General features: G+C 35.0%; 1 protein-coding gene across 6 annotated transcripts in view; it reads right to left on the bottom strand.

The window, feature by feature from the left end:
• The window catches only part of Nsd3 (nuclear receptor binding SET domain protein 3), a 108,304-nt gene that overhangs the window by 35,383 nt on the left and 47,109 nt on the right, over nt 1-25,812 (bottom strand). For 5 of the 6 annotated variants that reach the window (XM_046463843.2, XM_046463845.2, XM_046463844.2 and 2 more), the window contains exons 5-12: nt 18,317-18,471; nt 15,592-16,107; nt 13,600-13,726; nt 7,151-7,251; nt 5,039-5,084; nt 2,010-2,140; nt 1,505-1,633; nt 428-554 (exon numbers count right to left, since the gene is read on the bottom strand). In XM_046463843.2, coding sequence (XP_046319799.1) covers nt 428-554; nt 1,505-1,633; nt 2,010-2,140; nt 5,039-5,084; nt 7,151-7,251; nt 13,600-13,726; nt 15,592-16,107; nt 18,317-18,471 — 1,332 coding nt within the window. Of the gene's footprint in view, nt 1-427; nt 555-1,504; nt 1,634-2,009; nt 2,141-2,909; nt 4,163-5,038; nt 5,085-7,150; nt 7,252-13,599; nt 13,727-15,591; nt 16,108-18,316; nt 18,472-25,812 lie in introns of those variants that run through there. The other variant, XM_046463848.2, reaches the window with a different exon arrangement.

The following is a 25,812-nucleotide window of genomic DNA, read 5'->3' as shown; positions in this document are numbered from 1 at the left end:
TAAGAAATAAACGGTGAATTCCAAATTTAAAAAAAATTTCTGACAGCTCCATTTTTTCACTAAAAATACAATTATCATGGTTATGGTTTTGGTTGACACTTATTCTGATCTAATAAGGTGAAAGGACTATAGCCCAATTTATTGAGCAAACACCAAAAACATCCAATCCATCTGAAAAATAACTCAATTGTATAACTCATCAGATTAAACACAAATTCAGCTTGATATTTTGATACATGTTATGATAGGAGGAAGTTTCATTATTCTTTTGATATTGGGGATCTTAATCACTGAATGGTGTCTTAATTTGTTAAATTACTATGGGAGGGGAGGAAGGGAGCCAGATAAAAGTGACAAGAGAAAAGGATGTCATGGGAGTTGTTGCCACTGCATATTCCTCTCCAACCATCTTTTCATATAAACTTACCAGTTTTACATTCCATGCAGATGAACTTTCCATCAGGGATTGATGTCAATCCCAGGCACTCTAGGTGAAAATGTCTGTAGCAATCTCCTTCACAAGGAATCAGAGAGTCACCAGAGCTTTCACAGATCTGCAGTAAGGCAAAAAGTAGTGTTCTTAAACTTTAGCAGACATGTGAATCAACCAGAGGGCTTGTTAAACCCAGATCACTGGGTTCCTCTCTCTCTCTCTCCCCCAAAGATTCTGATTTTGTATCTTAGGGTGAGGCCCAAGAATTTGCTTTCAAACACTGAACTAAACAGCTACTTCTACTTCTAGACTCAATTTGGTATAAAGTTTAAAAGTCATAATTGATTTGTTATGATTCTTCCTTTGGGATCTGTGTACTTTTGACATAGGACAAAACAGTATTTTTCATAAAGGGTAAAAATGTATTTAAAAAGTTAATATGGGGCTGGTATTGTAGATCAGTGGTAGAGCACTTGCCTAGCACGTGTGAGGCACTGGTTCGATTCTCATCACTACATATAAAACAATAAATAAGTAAAGACCATCAATAACTAATAAAAATATTTTTTAAAAAAGTTAATATGAAGCCAGGTACAGTGGCACATGCCTGTAATCCCAGCATCTTGGGAGGCCGAGGCAGGAGAATCCCAAGTTCAAAGCCAGCCTTAGCAAGGCTCTAAGTAATTTGGTGAGGCCACGTCTCAAACAAATAAAAAAGTAAAAAATGCTGGGGATGTGGCTCAGTGGTTATGTGCCCTTGCATTCAATCCTCAGTAAACGCCCCTCCCCCAAATAGTTGATATGAACTCAAATTTAAGAAAATGTTTTTGAAACCAGTCATCTGCCATTTATTTCTAATTAACATCACAATGAAGATTGACACTTGAATGTGAATGGTAAGTATTCCAAATCAGGGAAGAAAAGGGCCAGAAACAGATTTTGGATCTGAAGCTTTAAAGTAATATTATAATTTGGAAACACAATGCCTGCCGTCTCTATAGGAGATTAAGTATGTTACTGGCAGAATATGAGCACAACTGTTTAGAGCCAAAGGATCAGTCACCTGCCTACCTGACACACAATGTCCTTCTTACTCGTTCCAACGCCTCTTCTAGACAAACTTGAATCCATGGACTGCACATCAGAAACATCTGCATCTGCAGTAGCTGAAGGGCTATCTACTTGTTTTCCAAAGCCTACCTATATGGTAAACATAACACATTTTTAAGAGAAACAAAACAAAAAATTATCTTGAAGTTAGATGCAATGAAAATCCTATTAAGAACTGCTAAAAGAGATCCTGACACAATCTCTTTTCTTTCTAAACCCCACATGTACAGTATGTCTGTTGTTTTGGAAGAAACTGCATTTAAAATTAAAAAGCAAACTGTTTCTGTTACATAAGAGATCAGCAAAATTAAGAAATTTACAAATTACAAAATAACCAAATTGATTTTTTTTCCCCTGAGTGCTTTTAAAATTCCCCAATTTCCCTAAATAAGTCAAGCAAAAGCACTGTTACTTTGGTTGGCAAAGTAAGAAAGAACTTTTTGCCCAGAGCCTTGAGCATATTTACCTGCAGATCACTCAGTCCTCTAGAATCGGAGTCAGATGTGTCTCTGTATGCAGAACTAGTCACTTCTACATCAGTTGAGGCGCGACTCCTTTTCTTTAGAGGTTTACAGGAATCTGAAATCTCGCTGGCACCTTAATACAACACACCGAAATTAATCCTAAAACAGCACTTAAAGTTTGCTTTAATTTTTTTGTGGGAGAATATTTTCTTTCCCCAAACTCATCTTTAGTGTGGGAAGGAAAAAAAAAAAAAGCACAGCTCTCTTTGTAACACTGAAGTCACAAATCAAAACTTCATAAGCTTCTGACCTTCCTGGTAGTGATTTAATTTACAACCGCTCTCTTAAAACATTTAAATCAGCTCTACTGCTCTAACACTATTTTCAATCAACAGAGCCTAAATTTCAACCTGAAATTCAATTCTATCAAAACTGCAGGACAGCTGTTTGATTTGGAGGAATTCAAAGAACCATTCAATTTGGAGGGGGAAAGACATAAAATCCAACACATTGTGTAGCTTACAAATATGGTCGCAGAGACATCTCCATCTTGTTTTTATTAGGGATGTGACAAATCTTTGATTTGTATTCGATTCGTACACGGATAGTGCCATTTTCCCCTGAATTTTGCCATTCAGTTGATTATTGCCCCCCACATAGATTTTGGATGTTCATAATTGTTCATCTGAGACTTCCTTGGTGAAGTGGCATTTATTATGACCATTATTAACAAGTGCTGCAGCACATCTATATATGTTATGCCATTTAGGAGGCACATTGCTGAGGGCTGTAAATGGACAATCAGTGTTCAAGTACAGCCAAATCACGAAGAGCTGGATGAGAGAGGCCTCTATGTGGAATTTGTACGGAAAGGAATAAATATGAAAAAAAAAGGCAGAGAATAGTGTGGAATTTTTTTTTTTAAAACTGTGTGTAATACAAATCCAGCCAAAACAATAGTGCAAAAAGTTACAAAGCAACAATCTCTTGGGCTAATGCAGTATAGGCTATACAGAAACAGCCACGATGAAATGTGCAGGTCAGGCACGGTGAATACCAAGGAACCAAGGAGACGGTTAATATTTCCACCCACAGTTTGTGTTTTGAATTTTTTCCCCAAAATTTCCATACAATAAACAGACATCTAGACCAGCCCAGCAAGCTATGGTGGAAGTGTGCAGTCCAGAAGAGACCCGGGAGAGACAAGTCTCCTGAGGCCATGAAGATCCGCAACAGGCTGAGTGGGAGCAGCACTTGGTGTATAGCCATGTTCTGTGGTGAAGGATGTGGGCCTCGGGAGACTGCTCAGATTACTGGAACCTCGTTATCACATCCCATTCTACAAGTTTTTCACTGAATGCTTCCTGACAGCTATAAATGAGGGTGCCTGCCCGAGTTACCGCTGATTAAAAAACACAAGTACACAAATCTATCTCCTTCATTGCTGGTGTATGGACCCAGAACACCACCACAAAATATTTCCTTGGCCTAAAAGATCACTGGATTAACAAGGAGTTTAACAGAGGAACAGGAGTGCTGTACTGAGAGGCTTTCGAAGGGAAACACAGGTACCGCCACTTCCGATGAGTTTCTGAAAATGCTAGAAAAATGACAGACTGCCAAAGACAGCTGTCATGCTGTTCTCCATGATAACGGCACTAATGTTAAAAAAAATAAGAGCTTTTAATGATTGCAATGTATACAGGTTGGGTTGTTTGGCAAAACCCTGCAGATGTGCATTAATGATGCTTTATTAAAAAACAAAAAACAGTCCATGTTGGAATTGATCAGTGTAAGTTAAACGGTGGTTTTTAGGCTGGACCCATGATTTAAGCTGTACCCATCCAGCTCAGACCAAAAAAACAAAAACAAAAACAAATACAAAAAAATCATTTGAATGTTAAAGCAATTGTTCAGAGTCTTGAAGAAGAAACCAGGCAGGAGAGTGCCAATAATGATGATTGGCAAAATTGAAATCGAAAACAAAGAAACTGTTTTTCGAGCCGCCGACAAAGAAATCTTGCATGGAGACTACAAGTCTGGAGTTTCTGGGATGAAATTGTACAGGAATCTCAGTCCACAGTTTCCTCAATCGCTGCGGAGACGGAGCTGTCACTGAATCTGACAGAGCCCTGCACTCCCCGGTCCGCCGACCCTGTGGAATGGTGGAAACACAACGCAATCAGGCCTCCTAATCTCGCAGCGATCGCGATGTCTTTTCTTGGAGCTCCGCCAAGCAGTGTTCCCTCCGAGAGGCTGTTCAGTTCTGCTGAGGATCTCCACGGAGACCATCGCTGCAGACTTCTCCCCGAGAATGCAGAGAGGCTGGTGTTTTATTTTATTTATTTATTTTAAATAATGCAATTTGCCCAGAGTAAACTACAGGTATTAAATACAGTTTGAGCTCACCAAAAACGCATGAATCATGCTATGGAGTTTGTACTGTAGTCAAATTGCACACAGAAAATGCAGATATAAGTTTAAGGTTTCTTAAACTTTGTGCATATCTCAAATAGATTCACATAAGGTCATCTAAGAGTGGCTATAAATATGCTATGGGTCATTTTAATTTACAAAAAGATTTTACAGCACTGTAAAAATAAATGTGGCAAGATTTTTTTCAATCAGGTTGTTTTGTCTGATTTGTCATAGTCCATGTTTGACAAACATTAATAGCTACTATTCGGTATTCAGTCGAATACCAAAAAAATTGGATTCGTCACATCCCTAGTTTTTAAGCCAGTGAAACCCCAGAATCTTATGGAGAAAAGTTGGAAACAGTATCAATGCTAGATGGTGTTCTCCAATTTACCAAAAACAAGTAAGACTTTTCACGTGGAGGTACAGAGTAAGATCAACTCTAAAAGTCACACACACGCACACACAAACATTGGGGAATACTGCAATTTCACACTGAAGAGCAACAACAATGATTTACAGAGACAGACAAAATACATGAAGTACAAATTAAATAATTCTTAAAAATCGGTTTAATCAGGAAATGCAAAGCAACACTATAATATTAACTCACCTTTCTGTAATCCAGTCTTCACTGTTGCCTGAGGAACTGTTTCAACCTGTTTGGACAGAAAAAAACAGAATTAACAAGGAATTTTTTGATTTTTAATTTGCAGAGGGAAAAAAAATAACACTTTCATCAATCTAAGTAGTGAAGAGTGATCAATGTTATCTGAAATCTGAACTCAGTCCCATCTTGTGGGTCAAGTTCCCTGTCTCAAGGTCAGAGAGGATTTAAATCCTAGCTGCCTGTGCTTAATACTAAGTGACAACACACAGCCACATGCTCTCTAGCAAAGTCTTTTCCCACCATTCCCTTGGTATATGAAGAGAACAAGATACTTTCCTCAGTGTCTGGGAGGCAGGAGAGGGTTGTTTCTGCAACCAGCCCGGATGTTGCTATAAACCCCTCCCGCCCCAAAGACGTTAGGATAAATTTTTACTTACTATGATACTCAGGTTAATGTAACTCACGCCACTTTAAGACCCTTCCGCGCCTGCACTCACAGCTAAGTTGCTGGGAATCAGGACCCTCTCTGTAGAGAGTGCTACAGGGCTCCATACAGCTGGAAGCTCAATACTTTTGCTGCTAGTACAAACTTAAGAAAATAAGTTTGTGATATTGCAAAAGCACTTTCTTGAGTGTCTTATGAACAGTGTCTTGACCTACATTAGGAGAGCGAGATCAGAAGTTATTCTGCCAATGTATATGTAAAACACGTGGTAATTTGAGGATTGAACCATTGGAATTAGAGAAAGGATGCTGTTTGGAAGAGTTCCTGTTTAAGCTATGAACTGAATTTCATGTTTCTTTAAGGATGTGGTGAAATATGCATGTTGAAACACATTTTGTAAATATTTAAGGATTGTTCTAAACTTTTTAAAAATTATTTTTATTTTTTTTACAACAGGTTAAAAAAACATACAACAGAACGCTTTTTATAAGATACAATTAGTCATACAAATATAAAATCTTCTAAACAATCACTGGTATTATTCTACTACTTACTATGACACAGTGGCATTAACAATTTGTCCCATTTTTTGTACTCATTCTGCTTATCAATTTTAAACTAACTGGTCACAGACTGGCTTTGGGAATCAGGTGGCAAAATCACAACTTCATTTTGTTAATGAATACGGTAAATTTTCAAGAGCTTAGAATGATTTTTTGGAATATAATTCCTAAGAATGAAGGTTAATATGATAAATTAAAGATAAATTAGTGTATTATATTTAAATTTCAGTTAAATATTCTGGAAAATTTTGTTTTACATGCTTATGATACCATAGAGCACCCAAAAAGTTAGCTTTTAATTTTGGAAGTTTAAAATTATAAAGGCAATATTTTAAATAGAAAAGTCCACACTCTTTCATATTTAATGGTTTTAAAAACTATAAAACTTATTGGAACTGGGCTGTAAAAATGGACATTCTTTCTCTTCAAAAAAATTAAGAAAATTTTGATTGTGAGTTTAAAGGAGAAGTGTTTCTAAAAATCTCTTTGAGAAGGTAATTTAACACTTATATTATTACTGGCTTGATTACACAAATTGAACATATTCAGTCAAAATGTACTTCCTTTTTACCTGTATTTTGTTTATCTGACAATGTTACCAGGTGAGTGTCATTCCATTGGGAAAATAATATTCCAAAAAATCTATGATATCAACAGAAAATCCAGATCATCTATGATTATCTGCTTCTTAAATATAAGAATATAAGTTAATTTGATTTGCTTAAAAAAATACATACCAGCATCTTAAACCAAAAATAAAAATAACAAAAAGGGAACTCAATGATGGTTCCAAATAAAAATCATGAAAACATGAAATCATTTTGCTCATAACAGAAATATCAAAATAAATGTGAGGGATTTTTATAAACGTCTTGCACCACTGGCTTCCCATTTCCTGAAGCCTGACTGTTTTCTGTGAAAATGCTTGAAGCAGAATCACAGGTATGGTTATGTTAAAACTGTGCACTGGACCCCACCAGGCAGAAGTGTAAGACAGTCCAGAAAGGAAATAGAGGGTGGGGAAGTTTCTCTTTCTTTTAAAGTATTGAAATAAGCCACAACATTTACAAATATAATGTTTTAACTCTCTACATGTAGGAAGCCAACCTGCTCCTTTTTGATCTTCTTCTTTGGCACAACCTCAGCGGATTTCTCTGATTCAGAACGAGTTCTAATTGATCTTCTCTGTTGCTTCTTTTCTACTGAGCCTAAGAGATGATTTAAACACAGAAACAAACAAACACTCATTTAAGGATGGCTTGATATTTGTGTAGTTAAAAGTTAACAAGATTCTTTGTTTTTCTTACCCATTACTTTGGGTAATTATACATCATGAAAAAGCTGTTAAATACTTGACTACAAAAATTATTTAATATATATAATTGTAACAGTGGGTAAGCCAAGACTGGGATCCACAAAGGAAACTTGTTATACAAATAAAGGGGGACTTGGGCTGGAGATGTGGCTCAAGTGGTAGCGCGCTCGCCTGGCATGCGTGTGGCCCGGGTTTGATCCTCAGCACCACATACAAAGATGTTGTGTCCGCCGAATACTAAAAAATAAATATTAAAAAATTTCTCTCTCTCTCTCTCTCTTAAAAAAAAGGGGGGGGGACTTGATTTTTTAAAATTATAAAGTCAAACCAAAACAGCAGAAGCACAATTTAGTTTTGAGGGCAGGTAAAAATGCTTATAAATATAATAAATATAAAGTGTAAATAAATATAATTGAGGAGATGAAAGGACTAAAGATACAGGTTAAAAATGACTTTATTATCCTGTTTAAACCAGGAATTATTGGTTTAAAATATAATCTGGTCCAGTACAGTGGTGCATGCCTATAATCCCAGTAATTTGAAGGTTATGGTAAAAGGACTGCAAATTTGAGGACAGCCTCAGCAAATGACTGAGGCCCTAAGCAACTTAGTGAGACCCTATCTCAAAAAGGGCTAGGAAGATAGCTCAGTGGTAAAGCATACCTGGGTTCAATCCCTAGTAATCACCCACCCCCAATTCAATCAGTAGTACACATTTTGTATCCTAACAAGTAGACTGAATCAATTTTATAGGTAAAATAGTTAAGTGTTTAGTGTACTTACCTAAGTTTTGCTATCGTTATTAATAATCATAGTGAGAAATCAGGGAAGGCACCAAAATGTGACCAAAACCAAACCACTGATTTTACTATCAAGGGACTTTAATAATACTTTAGAAATATCAGTAATGGAAAGCAACTTGAAATGAATTATTAAGCTTTTTAATAATAAATGATAAAACAAGAACTAAGATTTTCAAACAATACAGTATTTTAAAAACTCACATGGACTTTATTTTTGGAAAGAATAAGTTACACTGAAGACCACAACTGAAAGAACACTAAGTCAGGGATGATTTTTGTTCTGTGACCCTCAGTACAGCAGCTATTCTTCACTACTTGGACCACCTGACTGGTCCTTCCTTCTGCTTGCCTCAGGAAGAAAATATTAAGAACTCCTATAAAATCAGATGGAAGCCAGACAATATGGGAAGCATATGGAGATTCCTTGGAAAACTGGGAATGGAACCACCATTTGACCCAGCTATCCCTGTCCTCGGTCTATACCCAAAGGACTTAAAAACAGCATACTATAGGGACACAGCCACATCAATGTTTATAGCAGCACAATTCACAACAGCTAAACTGTGGAACCAACCTAGATGCCCTTCGGTAAATGAATGGATAAAAAAAAAGTGGCATATATACACAATGGAATATTACTCAGCATTAAAAAAAGAATAAAACCATGGTATTTTCAGGTAAACGGATGGCGTTGGAGACGATAATGCTAAGTGAAGTTAGTCAATCCCCAAAAAACAAATGCTGAATGTTTTCTCTGATATAAGGAGGCTGAATCATAGTGGAGTAGGGAGAAAGAGCATGGGAGAAAGAGATGAACTCTATAGATAGGGCAGAGGGGTGGAATGTGATGAACACCATTATCCAAAGTACATGTATAAAGACACAAATTGGTGTGAATATACTTTATATACAAGCCGAAATATGAAAAAATGTGCTCTATATGTATAATATGAATTGTAATGCATTCTGCTGTCATATAAAAAAAATCCAATAAAAAAAAAGAAAGGAAAAAAAATCAGATGGAAGCTACTTTGACAGAGCTTTCCAGGTAACCTTTACATTTTCTAACTTAACTGCTCTGAGACATATGTAAATGGCTTCCTTCACCTTAGTTCAAAACCAAAACAAAGAAAGACCCCACCAATTTGTTTTTGCTGAGGAGTAGGTAGTTTTATATTAGTGTATTTTGGAGTCTGGTTACTTTTTAGCAGAGAAGTCACAAAGGTGTTGGCTTCTTCCTTTACTCTCACTATTCTTACACTGATGAAAATGTTTACCAAGACAACTCCTATTCTCATAGACCCACAGGAGTATACCAGAAACCCATTCTTCAGTATAATCACCAATATTCAAGTACTACTAAGGCAGACAAAAATGAAAATGAAACTGCTTAAAAGCAAACAAAAGAGCTGGGGCTGTAGTTCAGTGGTAGAGAGTTTACCTAGCATGTGTGAAGCACTGGGTTCAATCCTCAGCACCACATAAAAACAAACAAATAAAATAAAGGCATTCTGTCCATCTACAACTACAAAAATAAATAAATAATTTTTAAAAAGCAAGCAAAAACCTGTACTTGTTCTGAGGATGACACTATAATTGCACAATGAAGTGCAGTTGAGATTTTATCTACTGCCTTACAGAGGGGTAGGCAACATGACTTCTTTGAATTACTCTGGAAACAGAAAACAAGTACTATTTTCATTTTCCAAGAAAAAAAAAAGGTGAGCATCTTGGGATCTGCAAAACAGCTCAGAAACTTAGTGTAAATGAAAATATAATTCTTCAAACTACAAAAACGTAGCAGTGCCATATATTTGATATATTCCCTATGTTTACTAAGAAAAAGCTCAGAAATGCTTCTTCAACTGTTAACATCAGCTGAGACAAGGCAACTGATTTCTGAAGGGAAAACATGTCTCTTTTCTGACTTTTCCACTACTAAAAGTTATTTTCACAAAAATGCAAAATGGCCATTTAAAAAGACAAAAGTATGCTTTTCAATCACAGATGGTAATCAAACTGAAATCCAGACCAAACTTTAGAGAACCCATTCCTAAAGTAAGGTCCAATCTTAATTTACAACCTAAATTATATGCACCTGCCTAAGGAAGGTACTAAGTCCACTTTTTCCAGATGTAAAGAATTATACCTTCTACTTAAACAAAAAAAGGAAAATGAGAATTCATAAAGTTTAAATCTTACAGTGAAAAATTACATAAAAATAAAATGTTCCATAGCAGAGGGAAAGGGAAAAAATATACTCCAGTAAAATAAGAGTATAATTTACTTTCTCCTTAGTTAGGACTTTAAATATTAAGGTCCTTCAAGTATCACGCTTAAATTCAGGCAACAATAGTTTAAAGCAACAGAACAAAACTGATATGCCTAATTATGAAAAGTTGAGGCTAAAAAGTATGTTTAATATTGAAAGAAGAGGGGGCAAGGGTTGTGGCTCAGTGGTAGAATGCTCGCCTAACACGGTCAAGGCCCTGGGTTTGATCCTCAGAACCACATAAAAATAAATTAATTAATTAACGATATTGTATCCAACTACAACTAAAAAATAAATATTAAAAAATATATTGAAAGAAGAGGGCGGGGGACAAAACTCAGTGGTAAAATGCTTACCTACTAGCACTTTATGTGCAAGGCCCTGAGTCATTCCCCAAAACTGCACACACACATACATATACACAAATTAAATATAATATGGACATATTATATAATTTACAATACACCGGAGAAAGAGGAAAGCAAACATTTCTAATTATGACTAATTAATGCAAAATATAAGTCTATTTTCTCATTCCTTCAACATTACAATTTCATTTTATTAAATGGTATTTTTTGTTTTATGTATTTTGAAATTACACAAGTTACCATCCATTTTCTGAAACTTGCTACTCCCTCCTTTTTAAAATTCAGTTTCCTTTCCCAACTAGATATTGCATGAAGGCATACTGTTTAATATGCTTCATCCAATGTATGTGTTCCATGTCCACTACACTACCTCTCCCTATCCTGCAGCCCCCATCACTTGTTTTTAGGGAGCTGACTCAAATACTTTTCTGAACAGTGATTGTTTTCATTTAGCTTTTTTTTTTTTAATATATTTTTTAGTTGTAAATGGACATAACACCTTTATTTTTATGTGGTGCTGAGGACTGAAACCAGTGCCTCACACGTGTCAGGCAAGCACTCCACTACTGAGCCACAAATCCAGCTCCTTCATTTAGCTTTTATAAATCAGAATTTTACTTAAATTTCCTTGCAAAAATATTTGTAACTTTATGCCTCTCCATCACAGGTTTGCCTGAGTTACTACCGATTAAAGAATATTACTTCAGGTCTTAGGACTCTGACCCTTCTAGAATATTATTTGATTACTATAACACTGTGATCAATACAATATATATTATGATATAATAAAATGTATGTATTTGGTCTCTGCCTCTTGGTTCCTGGCCCAAAGCTCCTTAAATTTCTTGTAATTCCCTAAATAACAGGAATTCTAGGTGCATCTTTTGTTTTAATATTTGATCTTTGACCCCAGTTTCCCACACAGAGCTCCCAATCTCTTGGGATTTTTCTAGATGGCCATGTGTCTTCTGTTCTAATAATGCAATTCTTGGTGGACACTTAGGAAGAGGCTGGTCACCAGAAAGACAAAGCCATGATGAAAAGTTTTTCCCCATCCTCCAAGAAGAGGAGATAGGCTGAATATGGAGTTAATAACTGATTGTGTCTATGTGATGAAGCTCCCATAAAACCCCTGAACCATAGGGTCTGAAGAACTCTGGGCTCAGGAACAAATGGAGATGCCTGGTAGAGTGGTGATCCCAGAAACTACATGGAAGTTCCATAACCCTTTACACATGCTTTGCCCTATACATCTCTCCTATACTGCTGTACTTTTTGTAATACTCTTTAAAATAAATGTGTAAACGTAAGTACCTTCCTGAGTTCTGTGAGTCACTCTAGCAAATGACTGGACCACAGAAGGGTATTATGAGAACCTCAATGTATAGCTGGTCAATCAGAAATTCTGGAGAAATCTAAAGGAGAGGCAGTCTTGTGGGACTGAACCCTTAACCTGTGAGATCTGACACTAACTTCAGGTAGAAAGTGTGAGAAGTGAACTGAATCATAGGACACCCAGGTGGTATTAGAGAATTAGTATGGGGGGCGGGGGGAACCCTACCTACCTATGTAGTTCAATTAAGTGTGTTGTCAAAATACAGTAAGACAGAAACAGTTTATCATTTTTGTTTTTTCCTGTTATACAGTCCCTTCATTGATTGCAAAAACATAAATAAAATAAAAAATAAAAGAACAAAGTAAAACAAAGTCTCTTTAAGATTTCAAATACCAAGCCAATTAATACTTAACTGTTTTCTTGATGGCTATGTGAAGCAGTATTACAGAAATACTACTGATAAAAAACTGTTTTAAAAACCAAACCACCAGTCAGTTAAAACTCTTCAGAACCTTAGTAAGTCAGTCTCCTTAAAAAATTACTTTATGGTGGTGTACACCTGTAATCCCAGCAACTTGGAGGCTGAGGCAGGACATCATAAGTTTGAGGCCAGCCTGGGCAACTTAGCAAGGCCCTGTCTCAAAATGAAAAGGGCTGGGTTTGTGATTCAATGGTAGAGCACCCCTGGGTTCAAGTCCCAGCACTACAAAAAAATAAAAATAAAAGACACACATTACCAAATATAGGCATTTTTTTCTTTAAGAAAGTATAAGAGTCTCATTTTCATGTATCTGTTAATTAGAGAACAGGTTACATTAGGACAGTTAGGTCCCAGGCACCTGTAGCACAACTAAGAATAATGAAAAATGCTCTGGCATCTGCAGATTGTTTAACAGAGGATAAAGGAAGAAATGGTAAGAATATGCTAAAAGTACTAGAAATATAAAACTTTTATTCTCATGGAAAGAGAATCAAATGGTGCATTTACTCATACATATTAAGATTTTATTGCTATAGGTTAATAGAACCAACCCATTATTTAAACTCCTGTAGGAAAAAAATAACTGTTACTATGGATAAAGCTCTCTAGCTTCCAACCCATTCTTTCCTAATGAAACAGTTGCTTTTAAAATTCAACTTTTTGTTGTTATTTTTGGGTACTGGAGATTGTACTCAGAGGCAAAATCGATCACTGAGCCACATCCCCATCCCTTTTTTTGTATTTTATTTAGAGACAGGGTCTCACTGAGTTGCTTAGTGTCTTGCTTTTTGCTGAAGCTGGCTTTGAACTCATGATCCTCCTGCCTCAGCCTCCCAAACTGCTAGGATTATAAGTGTGTGCCACGGCGCCTGGCCTGTAATTTACTTTTGATAACAGAAGTTTCTTAGGAACAGAGCTACCATGTTATTGCAGAAAAGAGACTTCTCAAAGTGAATCTATATACTACTCATTTATACCCACCTGTTAGACCAGATGTTGCTTCAGGAGATGATATATTCTGTGTTGGTTTTTCATTTCTCTGGTTTGGTGAAGAAATTATAAGCCTGTCTTGCCCCCTGACACTTATTTCTGTTTTGTTACCAATTCCCTTTAAAATAAGGCAAAGTAAAAATAATTGATTATCAGGCAAATAGCATCATTGACTTATAAAGATGGCTTACCTTGATCATAATTTGCTTGAATTTATATGGCCTTTAATTACATTTAATGTATCCTAGCTAGTATTGAAACAATTTTATTAAGGCATCACAGTATATATATTCTAAAAGGTACAATGAAATGATGTGGAAGGTAAAAACTGATCTAAGTCTAGACAATAAATATTCCTTAAAAATGAGTCTATTTACCCTATTTTCTGTCATAAACAAAATATTTTCTAGTCTGAATTATTTCCTCCTTTACATATAATAGTAAGATAATTCCAATCATTTTCTTTCAGCAAAGTAACAAAAACAGAAAAGTCGACATGGCTTAAGAGACAAGAAAATCCTTAGATACAGAAATATCATTCATAGTGATCAAAATGTGACCAAATAAACAATTTGGAGAAGATAGAGGAAGATACAATTAATTGAGGTCTCAATTTAGGTATTTTTAATGTAATGGAATAGAAGTAAAGAAGTAATTTGTTAATGTAAAAATAGAGTTTTAAAAATTCAATTTTATCTCAAATCTTAAGTAGCATTCTTGGGGGAAGAGGAGTGATAAAATTTGATTTGTGCATACTGAAACAGATAAAAGTAGCTCTAAGAATAAAGCCAATTCACATTTTTTAAAAGGTGAAAAATATTCATTTGTCATGAAAACAATCAAGTAGAAACTGCAAATTAAGCTTCTGCAAGTAGTTTAGCCTTACTGAAATCCGTTGAACTTATGGCAGAAAAAGATTAATTAAGAAAATATATTACTGCTGGGCGTGATGGCACATGCCTGAAATCCTGGCAGCTTGGGAGACTGAGGCAGGAGGATTATGAGTTCAAAGCCAGCCTCAGCAACCTATCAAGGCCATAAATAACTCAGCAGACCCTGTTTCTAAATAAAATATAAGAAAAGGGTTGGGGATATGGCTCAGTGGTTAAGCACCCCTAGGTTCAATCCCTAAGTACCAAAAGAAAAAAAAAAAGAAAATATATTGCTGATGGGGCATTCCTATATTTAATTAATTATTTTAATGTCCACATGACTATGTTTGAAAAAAATAAGCACAGAATTCTTTAAAGTGCAGTGTGTGAGCTACAACTAAATCAAAATCATAAACTCAAAATTGTGGGATGTTGGTGAGAAGGTATATAGATAATACTAAAGTTATGAAAGAGTTTTAATGTCTTGAAGCTAAAGTGTAAGTGTATTAGAGGCCCAGGGCAGCCTGATGGAGACAATCAGTTTGTAGAGGCTATTTCTACCCATTACCCAAGTTATCACCACAATTAATTAAGGGAGGGACAAACATAGTACTGGAATTTCTCTAAAATGTAGTTAGACAACCTAAGCCAAAAGGGGTCTAGCAAAACTGCTGGTACAACAGAACAGGCCAGCAGGCACAATTATTACAGTAGTTTTTATAGCAGTGGCTAATTCAGATAACTGAAAAAAATAATTTTAATAAGAAGCAAACTTTGCAACAACAACAACAAAATCTTAACTATACAAACTAGAAACAGGCAAATTGCCCAGTTTTTTCCCATGACTTTTGGGAGCTAAGCTCAATTTTGGCTGCATAGCTCAAGATTAATCGACTACAGATGGGAATATTACAAAAGAGGGGGGAAAAACAGAAGAAAAACAGTCTTTTTGCCTATGTATTCTTTGTGGAAAGAGTAAACATGATTGTATATTTTAAATGTGGTAGATACGAAAAGCATTTAAATATGTCCTTATGTTATTATTTTAAATGCCAAGGTTAACTATGTTTAAAATACCCTTCCCCAAGAGTCCATAAAAAAAGGAGGTTACCTTTGTGGAATAAACAAATTGATCGATAAATTTCCCATCTCCTGTCGCATTCTGAAGAGCAAATACTTGTTCAATTTTCACAACTGGAGACATGTTACATTTCTGTAAATCCAGGCTCCCTTTGTGCATTGTAATGGAAGCTGGTAAGGATTTCCGAGCAGCTGCAGTTTTCCAAGCTATTTTAACAGGAGGTGGTTCTTCTTCTTCCACGCTTGTGTGCCGCCTCTGGCTCTGTCTCCGAATCTCAGTCCTCGACTGTGAGGAGGCCACCTCCCCAGCATCAGTCTGTTCAGGCTGAGTATTCAGCACAGATCTGGGTCTCCGGGTTTTTTTAACTTCAGTCTTGGAGGCAACATTCTTTTTTGCTTGGGATAAAACCTCTTCAGGCTGTTTATCAATATAGATGAAAGTATACTGTTCTATTCTTTCTTCGCGAGTCATTTTCAATGCTTTCTCTGCGTGGGCGATGCCAATATCCCATTGGGCACGTTCTCTCTGTGGTCGGGGTTTCCGAATCTTTAAAAAAGGTACAATCATTGTGACATGCTTTAATCTAGGAGGTACACTAAAACCAACATATATCCTATTATCTTTCCAGTGTACATTAATATTTTGAGTTCAAATAACTGAATGTTCTAACTCCATAACTTGTGACAAATTAGCATTACTCTATTAGATGGCATAAAGGTCTATTTTTATATTCTTCTTTGGACCACTCTGCTGCACAAGTCCCCAAGAGGGAGTTGTCCTCATTCATATTCATAAAAAGCTATCGATAACAAGGGAAGAGAGAAGAAGGATTACAAAAATAATTACTTCTTGTGACCAATTAACACTAACATTAAAAATGACCCAAAGTTCCTATTTTCTCTCCATTTTTAGGGATTCGGGGTAGGTAAGTCAGGGTGCTGTGGAGAGTGATCTCCACATCAAAACTAACTGCAGAAAGCCAACATTTAAAGATGTACTGCTAGTCTGTACCATAATGCAGACAGGACAGAATGAAGCAAAAGGCATGAGCACAAGGAACAAGATGAAGAAAAACAGGTATGTTTGAAAGAAAAATAAGCTTGGATCACAATTTCCACAGGCCTTTTAAGTCCAGGACTAATTAGAAGACTATATTGGCAAGAGATAAGAAAGCTCAAGGTGTATGAGATGAATAAAACAGGTATAGAAGTATAGGAGGTGACTGAAAAAATTAGGAGTTATTCAGATAGCTAAACTGACAGAAACTAGTTAATAAAACTATGAGATGGTATCGTCTATGTCAAATACTGATATTTAAATCTATAAAATGTAAACCTGATAAAAATTAATCAAAATCTGTGACAAAACTTAGCCTTTAAAGTATAAAAATGTCAAATTTCTGAATCACAAGAGACCCACATTGTAATTAGTTGAATTTAAAATCTCTGGGCTGAGCATGTAGCTCAGTGGTAGGACACTTGTCTAGCATGGGCAAGGCCCTGGATACCATCCCTAGCACTCCCAAAAACCAACCAAACAAATAAACCAAAAATAGCTTGACTAGACAGATCATCAAGAGTTTACATCAAATTTCTATCCACCACCATATAAAACATATTTCCTGGTTCCATCACTTGTATAGACTTTATTTTCTTAAAACAACTTTGTTAATTAAGAGTAAAGAAGAATTTAAAATCTTTAGGCTGAGGATGTAGCTCAGAGGTAGAGCACTTAACTAGCATGCAAGAGGCTCTGGGTTTGATCCCAGCACTACACACACACATACACACACACACAAACCCCAAACAAAAACAAAAACAAAAATCTAACACATACACACACAATTAAATTTAAATTTTTAAAAAGGAGGAGTAACAAGCCGGCATGTCTACAATCCCAGCGGCCCTGGAAGCTGAGGCAGGAGGATTGCAAGTTCAAAGCCAGCCTCAGCAACTGTGAGGTGTTAAGCAACTCAATGAGACCGTGTCTCTAAATACAATACAAAATAGGGATAAGGAAGTGGCTCAGTGGTAGAGTGCCCCTGAGTTCAATCCCCCGTAGCCGGCCCACCCCCCCCCCCCAAAAAAAAATAGAGGAATTACTTAACAATGCTACAGGAGGAAAATGATTAAAAATCCTTGGCAAACTCTACATTTCACTAACATGTGCTCAACATACAATTTACAGAATTGTATTAAGCAGATAGTTAAGGTTTATAAAAGTAATACGTTGTTTATATAACAATATTTTTATGTAAAACTTATTAACATACTTACAAACTTACTGATCATTTACAGTTATTAAAACTGAGCTTTAAAAAGTTAAAAATAACAAATCATTCTAACAGTTGTCTGAATTCAAGTATGAAAAATTATTCTAAATTATTAAATTCTTTAAAAATATATACTACCAGTTGTGGTGGCACATGCCCGTAATCCCAGCAACTGAAGAGGCTGAGGCAAGAGAATTTCAAGTTTGAGGCTAGCCTCAGTACCTTAGCAAGATCTTCAGCAACTTAGTGAGACCCTATCTCAAAATAAAAAATAAACTTAAAAGAGAACTATAGATCTAACTCAGTGGTAAAATGTCTCTGGGTTCAACTGTCTCTGGGTTCAACTCCCAAATTAAAGAACCTGGTACGTACCTTTGTGGGAAAGCATTTGATCAAACCCAAGGCCCTGGATTTTATCTCCAGCACCCAACCAAAAAAAAAAAAAATCAGACTAATAAACATATTAATAAGATACTGAGTTACCTTTTGCTTTTCAGAGTGATTGCTTGCTTGTTTGGTTGCCTCAGCCAGTAATTCTTCATATTGTTTATGACCTTTATATTCCCGTACCCGCTTTTCATGAACCCATGCCCTCTCTGGCTGGTTGCTGAAAAATTGAACATGATATTCCCGGGCACCTGTAAATAAAAATTCTTATTAATCATTTCAGAATGTAAACATCCACATACACTGCCAAAAGGACCTCTACCCCAGGTTCCTCAGTATCATTCCCATTAAAACCCAGATATTTTGAATTATCCAAAGATATATCCCAATACTTACCAATTATACAACTAATAGCTACTGTAAAAATCACTCCAAATGATTAAAATCAGTGCAGCAAGTTATAAAAGAACAAAAGCAGGAAGTCTGCTAATTATCAGATTTATTTTTATTTGCCTCCAATCTTTTTACAAACCAAGTAGGGTATAAATTAATAATGTTTCCTTCAAAAAATCTTTGAGATGTTTCCTCAGACTTCTAAAAGCCAAATACTGATCAAGTTGTTCTTCTAAGCTAAATAAATGTGAGGCTATTTCAGGAATTCTGTGAGGTCAAAACCATTTTCATAATAATTATTTGTCTTTCTCATTATGTTGACGTTTACACTTTTGCTAGTGCAAAAACAATAGCAGAAGAGACTTCTGGCATCCTAGCACAAACAGAGACAAACAGAAGGCCCCAAACTGCACCACTGTTACTGTGTTTTTCATAGCCATAAAGTGGCACTTTTTAAAAAAAGTCTATTTATCACTGTTGAATCGGTCCAAATTATTAATTTTACTAAATCTTGGACCTTGAATACATGCCCCTTCAATACTCTGTGTGATGAAATAAAAGAATGAATAAAACACTTTTGCAGATAGGAATATGCCTGTTGTCTTGAGAAAAGACATTAGTGTGATTGAGAAGCAGGGTGACTTGGCCATGTTTCCATAAATACTATTTTTACTAGAAAGTGTGACTGAAAGAATTATAGTAATTCAAACTTGAGTATTTGGCAGGTATCTCCTTGAAAATGATCTTTCTTACTTCAAGGAAAATAACACTATTTTGTGCCAATAATAAAATCTGATCTTTCAAGCAAAATTAGAATTCTGAAAAATTTGTCTTTGCTCCAGAGTCTGCCAGGTTCCCAATAATCAATTTTTAAAAGAATATCTATAAGGGAATGTGTCAATAGTTGAAAAAGCCACATGATTCAGGAACCAAGAGTTTTTAAATGGGCAATACATGCAAGGTGTTATAAAATCATGAAAGATAAAAGATTCATACAAAGTGCAAGTAAAACCAGTGAATTTTTATGTAACAAAGTACAAAAAGCTCATTGAAATTATTTCAGATTCTACATTGTAATTAACCCACCACTTGTTGAGCTTTGGTTTAATTTCAAAGAAAAATATCCACAATTATCTAAAAAGGTTATTAAAATACTCTTTTTCCCTACTGAAAATTTGTTTGAGGTAGTATATTTACTGCAACCAAAACAATAAATTATGACAGAATGGAGAAGTAAGAGAATCCAGCATCTTCATTAAGCCAGAGACTAAAGAGATTTACAAAAATGTAAACAATACCACTTTTCTCATTAATATTTACTGGGAAAAAGGTTTTTCAAAAAATTTAATTAATATAAGAAAGTATTATTTTAAATAAATTAGTACATATTTTTTAAAATTTCTCAATATAAATAGTAATAGATATAACCTACAAAATTATACTTTGTATACAACCAGAGATATGAAAAATTGTGCTCTATATGTGTAATAAGAATTGTAATTCATTCCGCTGTCACATAAATAAATAAAAAAAAAATCTATAAACAAAAACTTTTTGGTAAAAAGAGTCCTGGGACCAAAATACCCAAGAACTGTTGTTTAACAGCAGTGCTACACTGTGCACTGTGGCAAATGTCTATAATTCCAGCTACTTAGGAGGCTGAGGCAGGAGAATTGAAAGTTTAAGGAGGATTGCCAGCCTTGGCAACTTAGTAAGACCCTGTCTCAAAATAAAAAGGGCTACGGATGAGATGCAGTGGTTAAGCAGCCTAGGTTTAATACATGGTACCAAAAATAAATAAATGTTTAAATTTTTTTTAAAAGGGAGGCTGGGAATGTAGCTTAGTGGTTAAGCATCCTTGGGTTCAATCCCTAGTATTAAAGTCTTAGAAGCACCAGTGGTACTTTGAAAGCATGGTCCAAATAAGCCATACTGTAACAAACTAAGTAATAGAGACGACAGTAAGCATTTAGAAACTATGTTATCAATTTGATATTATCGAGACACCCAGACATAAGATCAGAGATCTTGCATTCTGTATTGGAATGGGGTGGGGAGGCTTTCATTTTTTAAAAATAAGCTTTTTTAATTTTATATAAGTATTGGTCTATGGTGTACTAAAAACTTTAAAAAGAACAAAAACTGGTCTTCTATCAGAGGTAATTTGAAAAACACTGTTCTAGAGAAAAAGTATCAAATCAATAGAAAAATGAAGGAAATGGGTCTTCTCAAGGAGTCCATGATAATTCAGGTAGGGAAAAAGACAAAACATAGATGTGACTAGAAAAACAATGCGGATAGGCTGAAAGCGTACTAATGTCATCAACTAAAATCTATTACAGTTTAGGTTTGACACATCTTATTATACACTAATGAAAAATTATCTAAGGCATTATTTTGGAAACAAATTAACATTTCATATGCAAAATAACCTAATAGGAGAGAAACACACACAACCTAGATTTCCACATTTAATCTGAGAAGAAAGAACCAAGCACAAATCTAATTATAAAAAAATCAAGGAAAATTTATCAAAAATCCAAGCAACTGGGGCTGGGGTTGTGGCTCAGCGGTAGAGCGCTCCCCTAGCACGTGCGAGGCCCTGGGTTTGATCCTCAGCACCACATACAAATAAATAAACAAAATAAAGATATTGTGTCCAACCACAACTAAAAAATAAATATTAAAAAAAAAAAACCCAAGCATCCAATTTAGGGGAGAAAAACAGAAATATAACCTAAACTAATTAGGTGAGTTTGGAGGTTAGGTGGATTGGTATAGGAAGTAGAATTAAAAGAATCTAGCACATAATCTGTTCCCAAAAGTCAGAGTTACTCATTCAGAAGCAAACATAATCCCAGTGGACTTTACAGTTAAAAACACAAAAACTAGAATTCATAGGGGACATAATATCATTTTCATCTCTATTTTCTTTCTTTCTTTTTTCTTTTTGTGGTGCTGGGGATTGAACCCAAGCCTCTTGGCATGTGAGGCGAGCACTCTACCAACTGAGCTATATCTCCAGCCCTTCATCTGTATTTTCAACTCTTCCATTGAATTACTTACTTTAGATGAAGAAGGTCAGACAATTTGCCTATTTGTTAGTGCTTCTTTTTTTGTAACTAAAAATTATAAGAGGGAAACAAAAACCTAAAGACACGAAAAACAAAAAAAAACAAGCAAATCTGTTTCTGAATAATGAACTAAATTTTCTACAGAAAAATGTAAAAAAACCTTTTTAGGGAGGAATACTGAGAACTGAACCCAGGTGTACTCCACCACTGAGCTATACGCCCAGCCCTTTTTTATTTTATTATTTTGAGACAGGGTCTTACTAAAGTTGCTAAGGCTGGCCTCAAATTTGGCCTCCTCCTGCCACAGCTTCCCAAATCACTGGGATTATAGGAGAATGCTACGGTGCCCAGCAAGGAAATGTTTTTATATAAGAAAAATAAGGCAGGGCTGGTGTTGTAGCTCAATGGTAGAGCACTTGTCTAGCATGTGTGAGGCACTGGACTTGATCCTCAGCACCATAAAAAAATAAATAAACAAAATAAAGGTATTGTGTCCATCTACAACTAAAAAATATATATTAAAAAAAAGAAAAATAAGGCAAAGATAAAGCCATTTAGTTTTAAACTTAAAAAATATTGCTGGGGTTAAAAGTAAAAATAGAACTAGAGATATGAAAAATTGTGCTCTGTATGTGTAATAAGAATTGTAATGCATTCCGCTGTCATATATAAATAAAAAATAAGTTACTTAATGCACTTTGTTAATTTTAATAATTGCTTTATAATTTTTAAATACTGTTATAAATTTTTTTAAAATGTAGTTTTACAAATTATTATTGCAAACTACTCTCTATTTTCAAGCAGTAGACATGAAATACTTTATAAATAAAAGCAAATTATTTAGTAAAAAAAAGTAAAAATAGGTATCATGTAATACTAATTAAAATTCTCAATAAAAATCTTTATTTACATATCTATTAATTATACAAACAGAAAAGAAATTACCTCCAAACTTTTAATTATAGTTACATATTCTGACACTTTGAAGTTGAGAGTATGTGCATCCCCCCCCCCACACACACACACATACACAGGCTTAAAAAACTTTTATTAAAGTACAATATGTACAGAACAGTGCACAAATCTTAAGCGTACATATACTGAATTTTCACAAACTGAGCACACTCATATAGTCAGCACCTATATCAAGAAGTGGAGGGGAATAGAAAAGACAGTAGAATTACTTGGTCATAACTTTCCTAGCCTTGTATTTATATATATGACAAGGGTAACTCCATATCATGTATGAATGACCACAAGAGTGGGAACCTAATAGAATAAGATAATGCATATTCTGCAAAAATATATTCCACTGTCATGTATAACTAAAAACAAAATAAATAAAATGAAACAAATGAAGTGGAAAATGCCAAGCGATCCTCAGAAAGTTCCTTTTGTGGCCCCCTTCCAGTTACTATCCAACTCCCCTTCTGTGCTTTGTTTTTTCCACTTCACATGTCTATTTAGCATACTATATATTTTAGTTATTTATCTTATTTACAATCTGTCTCTTCAACCAGAATGTAAATATCATGAGGGGAGGGATTTTTGATCCATTTTTTCAAGTGCTATTTCTCCATCTCCTTAAGCTATGCCTCACATGTAGTCATTACTCTAAATATTTGTGATCAAATATTTGTGTAAATATTCATGGAGCAAATGAATGAAACTCTGAAAAAATACTAAATAAAAACCTATCTGTCAATAAGTAAGTGGATAAAGAGAACATGCTATATCATGCAATGGAATATTATTCATCTACCCCCGTATATACTTGTTAGGTTTATTGAACACAATATTTTCAAAAGCAGAAAAAGCATTTAATTTTTAGCTTTTAAACTTAAAATGAGACCTAAACAATGAAATACAACTGAAAATAGAAATGTTATCCAAACACCTTTCAACATGGTCTTGCGAAGAATTTTTATTATTTTTAATGGTATGCAAAACCATTAAATACACTTCCAAGACTAAGAATCTAGTAACAATGATTACTAATAACAATATGGAAACCAACAATTACTATATATGAGATGAAGAAAAAAATTTATAAAATAGCTCAGATAATAAGCAACACAAAAGCTTCCCAATCATCAGGTATGAAACATAATCAACAAAATTTTTTATGTTGTGTTTTTTGGTTTTTAGAAAAACTGTCAGGAAATTACTTCCTTTAATATCCTACAAAGCCATATGAGAGCATACTATTTGATGATAAAAAGGGATAAAGTACTGATACATGCTAAAATATGGATATATGGATATACCTCAAAATCATGCTTGGTGAAAGAAGTCAGATAAATAGGTAAATCTATAGAAAGGCAGTAGTTACTCATAGCATAGGACTGGGGGTGGGGTGTGACAACAAATGGATATAGAATTTCTTTTGGGGGGTGATAAAAATATTTTTTAAATTAGATTGTGGTGATGGCTATACAACTCTTTGATGTACTAAAAATCATTGAACTGCACCCTTCAAAGGGATAAATTTTGTGGTATGTGAATTATATCTCAACAAGACAAAAAGAACATTTTAGATTTTTATCAAAATATGCATTCTTTTTTAACGTAAGTTCTCAGATTGCTGGTGGTAATAATAAACAAAATCAGTTTTTCTGGCATTAAAGTTAGGAGACTGCCTAGGGGATACTAGACTGGATTAGTTTTCATTAATATAACTAAGTCTAAATACTTCCTTTAAAATACAGATGAGGCATAAATTGTGCTCTCATTTGTATCTCATAAAAAAGCTGAAATCAGAAGATTTTCATAAAGAAATTAAATGTGAAACATTTCAAAAGAATGTTCCCTTGAGGTGAGAACTGAAGAGCCATCACTCTCTTAGGATACAATTTTTGAGAGTATTCTGGAGGCCCAGATAGGGACAGGAATTGTTTTATTTTAGAAGACTTGGCTTTCTTAGAGAATCCTATCTTTTCTTCCCTACTCATAGAATCATGGGTTATTAGAGGTGTGAGGTGCTTCAGAGATACTGTTCCAATACCCTTCTTATATAAACACATGAACAACAATTGCCTCCCCCAAATTCTATCAACTATGACAGGATAAATTCAAGAGATTTCCCTCTGACATCTAAGTAATGTTCAATAGTAGGGGTTATAGAAAGAGATTTCTTTGAGACTCATCTGAAACATAGGACATAATACTATATACTTCATAGTGTTGAGGCTGTAAGAATTGCATAAAGAAAACACATGAAAAAAAGTAGACACTTAACAATGCTGGTTTTTCACTTCTGCCACACTAACACTTCTATTCTCCCAACTTTTAATCAGCACATAATACTGACAAGATGAAAAATGGTCAAGACACATTGCTTGCTATATGCAGGCAGATTCTGGCCTACATAGCAAAGTTTCATGGATATGGCTGATGGTGTTACAAACCTGATATACCAGACTTAAGTGGACCCCCCCGCCCCGGTCTTTCTTAATAGAACCAACAGAACTTTCTTTAAGTGAAAGAAAAAAAATTAGGTGCAAAGCAGTCATAGACAATGAGGAACTCAACACACAACTAGAGCGAGTTCACAAAGCAAATATCCAGGAATAAGTTCTGAGCTCAAACATTCCTTGGGTTACAAAGCTAGTCCCTTCCTAATGCTACAATCTTAGGAATCTAGTCCATATCATGTTTTGGTTAAGAGAGAGAGAGAGAGAGAGAGAGAGAGAGAGAAGTGTAAATACATTTTTCTTAATTTTTGACATTCTTAAAATTCTATGTTATATATAGACAGATTTAAGCTATGCTTCTATGTAATACCAAACATACAGGGAAGCCACAGTAAATTTACAGATTCAAAAATGGAGCAGAGAAGGGAAAAAGCATCCTGCAAAATTTATCGGGTTGAAAAGTACTTGTCTGGGTAAAAAATAGTACTATGTATAGGAGAAAATGATGGAAATAAAAATGTTCAAAGAAGACTTGGCCCACACCTGTCTCAGTTATTCAAGAGGCTAAGACAGGAGGATTGCAAATTTGAGGCTAGTCAGGGCAACTAAGCCCAGAATCTGCCTCAAAAATAAAAAGGGGTAGGTATGTAGCTCAGTGGTGGGGTGTATGCCAGCCTTAGGTTCACTCCTTACTATTTCAAAATAAATTAAT

Source organism: Marmota monax, unplaced genomic scaffold, assembly GCF_021218885.2.
Source record: "Marmota monax isolate L192 unplaced genomic scaffold, Marmota_monax_Labrador192_F-V1.1 WCK01_AAM20220418_F8-fsc00224, whole genome shotgun sequence".
In the NCBI taxonomy this organism is placed as follows: Eukaryota; Metazoa; Chordata; class Mammalia; order Rodentia; family Sciuridae; genus Marmota; species Marmota monax.
The sequence above is the reverse complement of the archived record's forward strand: the minus strand, read 5'-3'. Positions and strand labels throughout refer to the sequence as shown.